The following is a 13,403-nucleotide window of genomic DNA, read 5'->3' as shown; positions in this document are numbered from 1 at the left end:
TTGTCTCTCTTTTAATCTCTGCAAAAGTGTTGTTACTGACGAGCTTTCCATGCAAATTGTTCTGATTTTACTTCAATATAACATGCTTTAAAATGTTGAAACAGTTTTATTTAGTTACATTAAGACACAAGGGACAACCCTCCAATTCATTAGGAAGAAATATATACTTGTCATTTTTAAATTAATTTGTTCTTATTCAGAAGTAATTAAGTAATTAAAGTAAACAAACAAAGAAATCATCCCAAGACCGAGTGTCTCTTTGTTATTAATATTTCTGTTTGATTTAATGAAAGTAAATAGCAGTACGTCTGCTGGCTGCATCAACACCGAAAGATTTAATGTACAGATGCACACAATCAAAAGCAGCCATTGCTTAACAGACTGATATCATTTGAATGCATTTTTAAAATAAACTTTGTACTGGTACTTCTGATATTCTAGACCAAACAGAATTAGAAATGCTTCAGTGTGACAACTCGACCCAACCTCACATATTCATCTATTTTAATTTAGACTGTACACTGAAAGATGAAGAGTTTTCAAAAGGCTCATGTTTAATAAGCTTGCATTTATGCATATAAAGTATATACTTTTAAATAATGAACTGAAGCGAGATTTTAATTATAATTAAACATTATTAATGTCTACCGCTGCTATTTCTCAGGATTTTAAAGCCCTGTGTGCATTTTGTATGCGTTTTCTTCAAGTATACACTGCTGATTTAATGTAAACCATTACCTTGGTAAACAGCAAGGCTAAACTGCATCTGGAAGTGCATTTTGTGAATCTGAGGCTGTCAGACGCAGAGTTCCTGAGTGCATGCGCTGCTGTAATCAAGCATCTGATCAGCCCAGAAAAAGCCATTTATGTAACACTGACATTTACATGCATTTATACCATTACATCATACAACTCTTCTGCAAGCGTTTGTTTTTTAAACTGAGAAAATCAACTCTAAAATATTAGATGAAAACTAATGAGAAATGTTGCCTTAGCAACTAACTGAAATGAAATAAGTTGAAGTACTAAAATGGCTACTTAATTATTAAACAATACAAAGAAATATGAAAAGCATTTGCAACTGAATAGGGCTGGGAATCGAAAATCGATCCAATTTCAGATTCAGATACTTAAGGTCAGGAATCGGACACTTGTTAAATTAAAATTCCGATTCCTAGCGATCTGACAGGACTTTTCTCACTAATCTAAGCTCTCCAAAGTTTGGCTACATTTGCGATCAGAAGCCAAAAAAGCTAAGTATAATATAAATATAAAATCTGTGATGGCTAAACATGTTGCACGAGAGGCGTCACCACCGACATGACAAAGCACTTTAATTGAACAGATTGTTAAAGATCGCGAACACGATTCAAATACCAACACTCATAGATGACGTGATTTCGTTTAGTCTAATGTTTTTTTCTTCAGAATCATGAGAGAACCACAACTTGTATTTTGCACACAAACAGCTCTTAAAGAGTCCAGTTTTTATGTAGCCTGTTGATTTCTGTTCATGGTATTCAGCTGCAACTAAATGGTTTGCAAAAAAGAGACACAGGATTAATGTTTGATATCATTATTTAATCACATTGGAATCGAAATTGATAAAATTCTATCGATACCCAACCCTACAACTGAAGCCTTTTGCTGGTATTTCTGTTCAAGCCCTTCTGTGTGGGTTTGGAATAACATGATTATTTGTGGGTGAACTATTCCTTTAACAGCACCACTGAACAGTCATGTTTTACATTTCTGTCTGGTGCTTCAGTTGATTTAATGAATGCGCTACAGCAAAAACAAGTTACCTTCTCATTCTTTTCCTCTTCCTTCTCCTTTTCCTTCTCCTCTGACTTTTCAGAGGGGACGACCACCATGGTGAGTTTGCGGGCGATCTGTTTGGCCTCCAGGATCTCTCTCTTGTGCTCTTCCACAATGCTGGAATCCAGTGGGAGGAGCTGCGTAAAGACACATCATTTAGTCAGCCTGACCGGTCTTTAGTCACATATTAGTCATGCTGCATAATGGTTAAAATTATAAATCACTTTTTCCCCCCTCATCTAGTTTCCTGATTTATTAATTTAGCAAAAACTCTTTACATTAAGAAAACTGGGAAAACTCAAAAAGCTTCCCTCAAAATCTAAAATATTCCTAATATTAATTCCAAATAATGTTCAAGTTTTTCTATGAAAAAACTAGTAAGACTTTGTATTGAGGTGCAGAAGTTGTGTAAGTGCATTTATTCAGCAAACGATAAAATCAAGATACATGTTTGGATTTATTACAGTTCATCACTGAGGTCTGACGGCAGATTTATGCAGCAAACAGTGCAAACAACAACGTGAATGAACTCCGATCGGCTGTTTGACACTTTCATTTGAGCAGAATCTCAATGGAGATCACTAAACTTGCATGTTTGTCAATGCTTTCAGATTAGGGCTGCAGCTAACGACTAATCTATCGATTGTTTTTTCGATTAATCTGTTATTTTCTTAGTTGATGAATTCTTTAGTTAAACTATCAATAAATAATAACAGCAACTTCTGCTATTAATGTTAATATTTTATTCAAACCTTTTCTCATAATTAATACTTTACAAAAATAAACAACAACAAAAAAAAGAAAGAAAGAAAATAATAACAATAAAGAAAAATAATAAGAAAAGAGAGAAAAAGAAAACAATAAATTAATAAAATAAAAATGAAAGAAAGAAAAAAGAAAAATAATAGCATTAAATAAAATAAAAAAGCAAGGAAGCAAGAAAGAAATAGGTTAACAATAACAAGAAAGAAAGAGAATTACAGGGTAGTGATACAATCAATAGAAAGTTGCTGTTTGGGACTGACAGCAGTCAGTAAGAGACTTGACATGTTTTATTTATTCAGCAGATTAAGTCATCTGCTTGAATACATATCTGACTGTATGAATGAACAGCTGAAGTCACAAGCGCATTCAGGACACTGGAGCGACACAATCAAAAATGGTATCACAACACCGGGAAGTTTTATCACAGTTGACAGCCTGTTTTTAATAAAAGAGCCCAGTTGAGGCTTGTCCTATCCAACACACAGTTAAACAACTAACAACGCCTTTACATGCTTTGTTAGCGAGTGCAGAGAGCCCACGGCACTGAAGCAAGCTCCAGCGGAAGATGAACGTGAATCATTTCTCCGTCTCTGTGGGTGAATTAAACCCATCATGACCAGTGTTGGGGGTAACGCATTACAAGTAACGAGTTAAGTAATATTACTTTTTTCAAGTAACTAGTAAAGCAACATTTCTTTTTAATTTACAAGAAAATATATTTTTCAAAAAAGTAATGCCAGTTACTTTTTCCCCATTTATTGACTGACAGTGCGCTGTGTGAACATGCTGTTACTGTAGTTCTAGACTAAATGTGAATGTGCTTTAATTCATCCCACTTGCAAAAAACAGATTTAGTATTCATCAAAATTAACTAAAACAGTGAAATGCAAACTCAGAATATGATGCAAACCTTCATTAATTAAATATGTTAAACACAAATGTATCTAATCCCATTTTATTAACCAATGTCTTTGCTGCTGACCTTTGATGATCCAGTTCAACCATATAAGCAAAAATGATTTTAGATAAACTAACAATTGTGCTTCATTGTTTTTTGTTGCTGAAGAGTGTTGAACCGTCTTCTCCTGCATTCTACTGTACAGACATGAATTTACTCTTCCTTCAGCCTGAGGTTTATTCATTTATTTAGAACTTCTTGTATTAAAAACAATCAAGCCCTGCTCATATTTAAAAAGTAACGCAAATCTAATGTAACAAATTACTTTCCATAAAAAGTAGCATAACGCAAAAGGGGAATAACGCAATATTGTAATGTATTACTTTAAAAGTAACTTTCCCCAACACTGGTCATGATTATATAGGTAACTGGATGTCCCGTGCTGTTCCGTTCATTCAGTGCAGCTTTGAATGAGGTTGTGAATCCTGACAGTGTAAAGGCATCAGTTCAGCTTTATATTAGGGGTGTAAGACAATATCAATACACGCGAGTATCGCAATATTTTGTTTGGCGATACTGTATCGATTCTCCAAAACGGAATATCGATATTTAAAAAAAAAAAAATGTAAGATTCATGGCAGTCGTTTCGTTTTGAGTTCATATCCCGACCACTAGTCGTCATCGCTGAACTTAAACAGTGACAGGAAATACTAGCATCAGGGGACTTGTTAATGTTATTGTTGTGTTAATATAGTAATGTTAGTGTTAATATAGTTCGCTGCCATTAATGGAGGATGAAAGAATTGTTCCAGCTCTCGTTTCGGTGTACTAAGCTGAAGTGTGGCACCATTTGGGCTTTTGTGGTAATGTCCGCCCCGGGACCACGGCGCGAGCGCAACCTCGGTTCTACCGCGTGCCGCGTCTCGTGTTGAAGAGCCTTTGCGCGGAGCGTGGCGGGCGGTAGAGTCGCTGTGCAGCTGCAGCTTTCTCTCGTAATTCGGGGGTGTTTTGTGCAGTTGGGGCGGTGCTCGCGTCGCAGTCTCAGCAATTCCACGCGGAACATAAATACAAACTGAAAAACCTGTGAAATCCAAATTGAAAAGTTCTGAGAATGTTTAACATCTGTATTTATTTGATTGTTTTACAATTGTTTTGTTTTCTTTAGGAATCCTGCAAGCACTTTATTTTTCATTGATATTAAGCAGATTTCATTTGTTCAGATCAAATGTTATGACATTGCATGTCACAATTGTAAACTTAAACTGTGAAACTTTAAAATAGAGTCTATAAATATATATTTTTATCTTTTTATAAAATACATTTTATAGATACATTTAACTAAAGAATCCTGCAAGCACTTGAATATTTCCCGCTTTACTCGTACTGCACAAAACGTGCTTCAGTAATGTTGAATGTTACAGGGGCTGATTATTGCAAATGCAGATCCCAGTGTGTTCTGGTTATATTTATTTATGTATTGCCAAGGTTTGCATATGGTGGTGTGTTCTTAATGACAGCTTTCCTAAAAAATATATATCCTATTCCTAAAATAAGAAATATCCCAATATATCGCCTTGCTTACATTATCGCAATATATCGTATCGCAACTCCTGTATCGTGATACGTATCGTATCGCCAGATTCTTGCTAATACACAGCCCTACTTTATATGCGGTTCTGACTGCTGTATAATAATAATGCTCTATAAACGCAACTCTATGAAGTGATATTGCCATACTAGCCTTTACCTTCTGCTTGAGTTAAACAACCTTAAGTAGGGATAACTGCAGGATCGCGCAATGGGCGTGGCTAAAGGTGCGACTCGATGCATTCCATGCTAATCGACGTATATCGATGACGTCGACGAATCGCTGCAGCCCTATTTCAGATCATCATTGTGTGCAGAAGTTGCCAGGTTGTGAAGATAAACTAAAACACAAATATTATAACATAAATAGAAAAGCTCTGATAGGGGGGAATTAAACTCTTGACATTTGGCAACCGCAACCATGAAAACTCATGAAAACCATGAAATGTTCTATATAGTGTTTATTTTTTTTATTTACTCGTCTTTTTTCGTCAATGATATTGCATGTTGATAGAGTCACAACTAGTGTTTGATGATGTCAGCATCGTCTCGTCTTTGACTTGTCTTAGTAATGGAAAAAAGGTAGACAATATTTTATGTTCATTCTCGTTAATGAAATTAACACTATTTTAAGTTTTATCATTTCCATTGGCATCAATGGGTCATAATGACCAAAACCAGAGCTTGAGAGCATCAACATCAGGGCTAATTACACTTGTCATGTGTAGCTTACTGAAGATTCTCACAAGCCTGTAACACATTTAACCCTAGTATTAAAATACATATTGTGCATTTCTGTTGCAGATTTTATGACTGCATTTTCGGCTCTAAATGACATTAACCCAAGCATGACATTAAGCTGGCATTATGCTCTGAGCTGCTTGATTATGAGCATGATGCTCCAGATGCACGTAGGCCACACTTCAGCTGCAAATATTCAATCTTTTCCACAATGACATTTAATACCATGTGTAAATGGAGTCAAAGTGCACCTGTAATTCTAATAAGCAGAATTATGTTAACAACTTAGAATAGCATTTACTGTTCTGTTCAAAAGGAAGTTATCTGACAATGTTGAATGCCAATATTGAATCACCTTCAGCCTGAATATGCTTTTTTGACTCTACTGTGGTCCTTGGTGATTCAAACAATGTAAATCAGTTTCAGCTAAAGATCTTCTTTAATGCTCTACTGAAGAAAAAGTGTCATCTTCATATTGGATGAAATACTCATTTTAATTTCTGGGTGAACTATCCCTTTAAATCTACTCAATGTATTCAGTCAAGACTATTGTTTATTGCAAAGTTCTATTAAGAGTTTTTTGTTCTGTCGGTTGCTATGGTTATCACGGTCAATCATCCCAGTCAACAATAATTTACTCACGCATTTAAATGCAGTTGTTACAGTGTATGTGTTGCCCTTGCGCAGCTTAGCAGCATGAAAAATTTAACTTATTCAAATTGTGTTAAGAGTTAAAGCAGGCAAAGAACATTCTGCACTGGGGAAAACTACACTCTCTTAAGTTGTGTTTTATTTTATTCATAAGCGGGTCATTCCACGAAATCGGTGCCTTTTCCACTTGGAAAAAGTGGAAGTTTAATCAATATTTTTAAAATATCCATGAAATGAAGATGCCTTAAAATGACAAGAAACTGTATTGTGCCATCTCTGGCTATGTAATTTATTATTTTATGACTTTTTCTACCAGTCTACCTGTTACTGACACAAGTAGATACTATAGTTTAATCAGAACTCATATGCCACTGAATGATATAGGCACTAGCTCAATAATATACCCAGGGTGAATTTTACACAGACAATCTTTAAAAACAGGGTCAAACCTAATCTATGCCATCCCTGTTACTCTAAAAAGTTACAGGTTGACAGTAACAGGTTTGACAATTTCAAACAAATTTGCTAATTGCTAGCTAATAGTCAAGTTCACAAAATCATATTGCACTTTGAAAAGATTTTACTTGTAGATATTGATTATATTCAATGTACGAAATAATTGTTTAAATTTACATTTTAAAAATGGTAACAGTATTGACACTGCATGATGGCCCCCCTCAGTCAAGCCTCATAAATAATCAAAAATAGAACATTACAGGTGAGAGAAACATGCTTGTGTGTTAAGTGTAGGACTCCTGGTTCATATATGATGTAACTTGAATGTACATCATTTTACAATGTTTTTTGATCAGGGGACACCAATAAAATGATTTATAGTTTACAGAAACAAATGCATACTTATGCCAAAAACATTGCTTAACAATGAGACTATATTTAGAACATTATGCAAATTTGATTTTTATATCCTGCTGAAAAAGAATAACCAGTGAGGGACAGGCCAAAAACCTTACCCTTATTGACATAAATGCTATTTAAAATAATATTTGATTAACTTTTTTTATGTAATATTGATGAGCGCATACATAGTAATGTTATGTTTTTAAATTGCACATTTATTTGTTGTTATATTAATCTATGTTTGATTATTTCTTCGAGATGCAAAAGGCACTGATTTCGTGGAATGACCCAAGCATTCAGAAATTCAGGAAAACAAATTAGGCCATTTTGAACAGATTTCTTCTGTATAGAGACTCATTTAAAAGTTCTTATCAACCACTGTATTAATGCGCTCAATAGAAATGTCTGCTGATCAAACATAAATCGATCATCCTAACAGAAACCTTCACTGCACTCATACAAATGAAGCAGCTGCCAAATCGCTACTCGGCACTACCAGTACTGCAAAAAGTTTGGTATGTCACATTTTTACACTACTCCACCTGACATGACTCTTCCACTCACATGAACGTAGAGGTCTTCAAGAGCGATGAGGTTGTTTTGAAGAAGAGCTGCAGCGATGTGGTACAGAGATGATGGTGTTTCTCCATTAGGTTCCTGTGGAAAAAAAAAAAAAAACACCACATGAACATGATTACAGACAGCAATCTCATCCAAGAGAAGGGCGAACAAACCCAGCTGCACAATATAATGTTCACTATGTGCAAACGATTACTTTTCTATTCCTTTTGAGTATTTGATCCCAGCAGATTACTACTACTTTTGTTCATCTGGAAAAAACTTATGACAGAAAATTCTACTTGAGACAGCAGTCATCTTATATGAGTCAGTTAATATTACTGCACAATAACATGAACTAAAACTAAAGGCAGAGTTACCAGAACAGTTGCCATGCCAACTGATATACTCTGCACTGCAATGACAAATGTTCAGAAACAATGACTGGAAATATTTCAGAAATTTCGCCCAGCACTGGCTGGGTTTTAAAATCGAACATAAGGCGGTATTAACTGTATCAGTGTTTTCGTCTCATCAAATAATTACTTCAATCAGAATACTATCGACTGTTACCAATAAAATGTTAGCATCATTAACAAAAGCCATCTTTACACTGCAACGGTGGAACAGAAGCTGGCATGGCATGTTTGTTTACTCAAACTGTACACAAAAACTGCATAATATAAATGTATCACTTATCTAAACAGGGTCTTTACAGGGTACGGCTGCAATATGACAAAAATCATTATTGTCATCATTGTGCACAACCGTTTGCGAATTAGTTTATTGGTTTTTATATGCATGAGAAAATCAAGACTTCACATTGGTTACTTTAATGAAAGTATGAAAGCAAAGAGGCAACAACTGCAATTTAAATCACAATCCAAACAAAGATGCTGCACACATGCTAAATTGGATTGTATGATTTCGAAGCAAAAACAGAATGGTCTGACTTTAGTTTTGTGACTACAGTATACTACATTAAACACCTGCACAAAACAAGAACGGCAGAAGGGCTGAATGAGATGCAGATTCACTCAGACAGCAGGTGGCGCTCATGGAATAAGCAATATAGTGTTTCCTTGGCTGCCGCTGTAAACAAAGCAGCTCTGCCATTATGAACACTATTTAAATATGCATTACACAGAGGGGCAAGATGAAAAGAAAATAGCATCTAAACTTTTCTAAAGACACTCAAAGATACATTGATATAAACTCCCACCTATCGCGATTCATTTAACATCTCAACCGATTTGAACAGATACATATCTGTATCGATTTTTAACCGGTTCGGGTGCATCGTTACATGCCTACTCAATACTGCAAAATGTGTAAAAAAAACATTTCACATTTCAGTTTATTAGCGACAGCTGTAATAGATTCAGTTGAATTGTGCAGGGACATTTTGGTGGCATTAGGCCCTTTCGCACCGCAGGAACCTTTTCGTAGTACCCAAACTAATTGTGGAACTACCCACTTTTTGGTGTGTTCGCACCGCGGGAACTAGGAACTGTTTAAGTTCCAGGAACTCCGTTTGAAGGAACTAAATTAGCTCCCACTTCAGAGTAGGGTCTAAAACAGTTCCATAGGACTGTAAGTGTATGCTGATTGGCTAAACGCGTACGAAAATGCCATGATTTAAAACGCTATGTAAACACATACCGTGTAAATATTCCATGTCCATTATTGTGAAACCCGCGAGACGCAACAAAACACAGCTCCGATCACAGCGTCCTCCATCCTCCTGTTGTTAACATCCTTGTTCTTTGTTTACGTTGTTGAACGCCGCGTAAAAATGATGTCGCTGTCGACCGGCTTACGTCACTTCCTGGTACCCACTGTTGGTGCGAATACAACCCTTTAAATGGTACTGGGAAATAGTTTGCACAAAATCGTCCCAGTACTTTAGTACTGTCATTTTAGTTCTGGAACTAAAGCGGTGCGAAAGTCCCCGTTACACACATAACACACACTGTCTAGGTTTGAAGCAAAAGCATTCTGTCACATGTCTGTGTATTTAATTGTAATGAAACTGATATTTGACCTGTGTGTATTTGCATATAGGAACCATATACACAGCTATACGATGGAGCGTACCTGGTGAAACTTGAACTTGAAGCCCAGCATGTGGCAGAGGGTCTGGTGCTCGCACATGTAGGACTTGATAAGAGGGATGAAGAAGTCATCGTGTTCAGAGCGACGCTCATACACCTCTAAGATGATGTCCAGCACACGGTTTGGGTCCAGATTGAAACATCCTGAGGACAGAACACAGACGGCCTCAGCTCATGATCTCAGTCACGGTCACCACACACGACAGCTGGAATTATGGCAGCTGGTTTGAGCCAGTCATTATCAGGGCTCAACAGAGATTGCCCAACGACCCGGGGCAAATGTGAGAGTTTCATCTGTCATTTGCCCTACTGCACTCACACTATATCATGTATTACACGTGTTTTTATAATGGGTGGCTAGATACCAGTTCCATATCTGATACAGATTCAATTCAATTCTCATGCTGTTTTGTAAGATATATCAATTTAGAATAACTATTCTTCATTAACTTTCTAAATTACATACACATTATACTTGTGTGTGTTTGTAAATATATAGTTAACACAAATATATTCTATTGGATGGCACAGATATGTAATAGGACAACAGACATGACAAATATACAGAAAGGATCCAACACAGAGTGACGCAAAATCAATTATGCACAAAAAAAAAAACTGCTTTAACTTTAAAAGTTGATAGTATATACATACATTTTTTTTTAGCATTTTGATTAAAGGGATAGTTCACCCCAAAATGAAAATTGTCATCATTTACTCTCCCTCAAGTTGTTCCAAACCCATTTGAGTTTACAGTTATTGGTCTATAATAGAATGGAGAAAAGAAAAAAAGAAAACTATGGGAGTCAATGGGGACCAGCAACTGTTTGGTTACCAACACTCTTCAAAATATCTTCTTTTTTGTGTTCAAAAGAAGAAAGAAACTTATATAGATTTGGTACTACTCGAGGTGTGTAAATGACAATTTTCATTTTTGGATGAACATATACATACACCCCCCTGACAAAAGTCTTGTCGCCTATCCAAGTTGTAGGAACAACAAATAATAACTTGACTTCTAGTTGATCATTTGGAATCAGAAGTGGCTTATATGAACGGCAAAGGCCTCTAGATTACGCTTATTTTACCAAAATAAAATCTTATCATGCCTTGATGTCTGACTTTGCTTAGACAAAAGTCTTGTCACATCTTTAAAGGATTCAACCAATCACAGATTAGAGCGTCACCTGTGACAAATGCTGTAATTAACACATTCCCAGGTGCGTAGAAGAACCCAAGCACACCCAACCTTCATTTGAAATGCATCCTGACCTCTGACAGCAAGCCAAAGATTCTACCACAGACCACAGTGCTGATCATCAAGAGCCTGAAGACCAAGTCTCCTGCTGAGGTGGCAGACATCTTTAATGCATCTAAACGTCAAGTGGAGAGGATAAGAAAAAGATTTGAAGAAACTGGTGAAGTTCATGACAGGCCCAGGTCAGGCAGACCCCGTAAGACAACTGTTCAAGAGGACGGTTTGTTGGTTCGACAGTCCAGGGCCAGCCCTTTTTCAACATAACAACTGGTCACCAGAAACCCCTGTATCTACAAGAACAGTTTGTCGAATTCTCTCACGCAGTGGTCTCAATGGCCGAATTAGTGCTCAGAAACCAGCATTAAAAAGAAGACAACTAAAAAATCGTGTTGCATTTGTCAAGGCCCACAGCTTGCAGGAAGGATGGACTGTGGAAAAGTGGCAGAAGGTTGATTTTTCCGATGAATCATCTATTGAACTGCATCCCAATCGTCGCAAATACTGCAGAAGACCTATTGGAACCTGCATGGACCCAAGATTCACACTGAAAACAGTCAAGTTCGGTGGAGGACAAATCATGGTTTGGGGTTACATTCAGTATGGGGGCGTGCGGGAGATCTGCAGAGTGGATGGCAACATCAACAGCCTGAGATATCAAGACATTCTTGCTGCCCATTACATTCCAAACCACAGGAGAGGGCAAGTTCTTCAGCAGGATGGCGCTCCTTCTCATACTTCAGCCTCCACGTCAAAGTTCCTGAAAGCAAAGAAGGTCAAGGTGCTCCAGGATTGCCCAGACATGAACATTATTGAGCATGTCTGGGGTAAGATGAAGGAGGAGGCATTGAAGATGAAACCAAAGAATCTTGATGAACTCTGGGAGTCCTGCAAGAATGCTTTCTTTGCCATTCCAGATGACTTTATTAATAAGTTATTTGAGTCATTGCCGAGACGTATGGATGCAGTCCTCCAAGCTCATGGGAGTCATACACAATATTCATTCTTTTTCCACTGCACCATGACTTTATGTTCTGTACTGTACATTATTTCTGTTAAATGACAAGCTTTCTGTCCTAATTAAATAATTAAACATCAAGGCATGATAAGATTTTATTTTGGTGAAATAAGCGTAATCTAGAGGCCTTTGCCTTTCATAAAAGCCACTTCTGATTCCAAATGATCAACTAGAAGTCAAGTTATTATTTGTTGTTCCTACAACTTGGATAGGCGACAAGACTTTTGTCAGGGGGTGTATATATACATACACACATATACACTGTACCTATTAATGACTTGATGTTCTCAAGGGCGAGGTGGCTGGTGAGATTCCTGGACAGATCCTGCCCAAGCTCCGTGATCAGCTTAGCGTAACCTTCATTCTCCTCGCGCAACAAATTGAACTTCTGCTGTTTGTAGCTATGGATTGAAAGATGGAAGGTTACACAGGAAAATAAATTCATGCAGTCGTCTATAGCTAATGAAGTACATCAGAGCTAAGGTCTGCTAGTCATGGGCAGGAGTGCGAGGCTAATGCCGCCCTCAGACATATGGCAGGCATTTTATTAGATGACATGAAACCAATTAACCCATTAGAACATGCTTATGGTAATGAACGGACTGTTGGATGGCACGTAAAGAAGTGTGGTAGGAGAACAGGGGGTTTCAGGGCAGAGTGTTCTGTAATCTTGATAAAACTCATTAAGAAAGACCTACACAAAGGCATGAAATTAATCATCATCATGAGAGCTCAGCGCTATGCTTTTCATTTACAGCAAAATGAGGCTGGGGAAATATTATAGATGCACAACAACAAGCTGAATGTGCAGAAAGCAGTGACCCGTGTCTGAAAGAACAACAACATGGCATTTCAGCACATGAACCTGAGGTGTGTTTTATACCCAACGAGTGTCATCTGAACCCGTCGCAGTTCAACAGAGGTCAACCTCTGCACTTCGGATGCAAATGACTGCATTCAAAAGAAGTTACAATCCAATGTGCTTTAATGCAATCCATTAAAAATAGCCATGCTGTTGTCTCTCAAACCGCATGTTTAGATATTAGCGCTGTCAAATATCAATTTTATATTTTATAATGATTCAGAATATTTGAAATCATTTCAATACTCATTTGCCTCAGTACCAATATACGATAACCA

At 37.0% G+C, this 13,403-nt stretch overlaps 1 protein-coding gene across 3 annotated transcripts in view; it reads right to left on the bottom strand.

Annotated features, from left to right (window-relative positions):
• Nucleotides 1–13,403, bottom strand: part of LOC306853350 (THO complex subunit 2-like) — a 78,842-nt gene that overhangs the window by 55,829 nt on the left and 9,610 nt on the right. For all 3 annotated transcript variants that reach the window (XM_079390667.1, XM_079390668.1, XM_079390669.1), the window contains exons 7-10: nucleotides 12,531–12,664; nucleotides 9,974–10,134; nucleotides 7,883–7,975; nucleotides 1,806–1,955 (exon numbers count right to left, since the gene is read on the bottom strand). In XM_079390667.1, coding sequence (XP_079246793.1) covers nucleotides 1,806–1,955; nucleotides 7,883–7,975; nucleotides 9,974–10,134; nucleotides 12,531–12,664 — 538 coding nt within the window. The remainder of the gene's footprint in view (nucleotides 1–1,805; nucleotides 1,956–7,882; nucleotides 7,976–9,973; nucleotides 10,135–12,530; nucleotides 12,665–13,403) is intronic.

The sequence above is a fragment of the Barbus barbus genome, assembly GCF_936440315.1.
Source record: "Barbus barbus genome assembly, chromosome: 33".
NCBI classification, from domain to species: Eukaryota; Metazoa; Chordata; class Actinopteri; order Cypriniformes; family Cyprinidae; genus Barbus; species Barbus barbus.
Note: the sequence above shows the minus strand (reverse complement) of the source record. Positions and strands in the feature narration are given on the sequence as shown.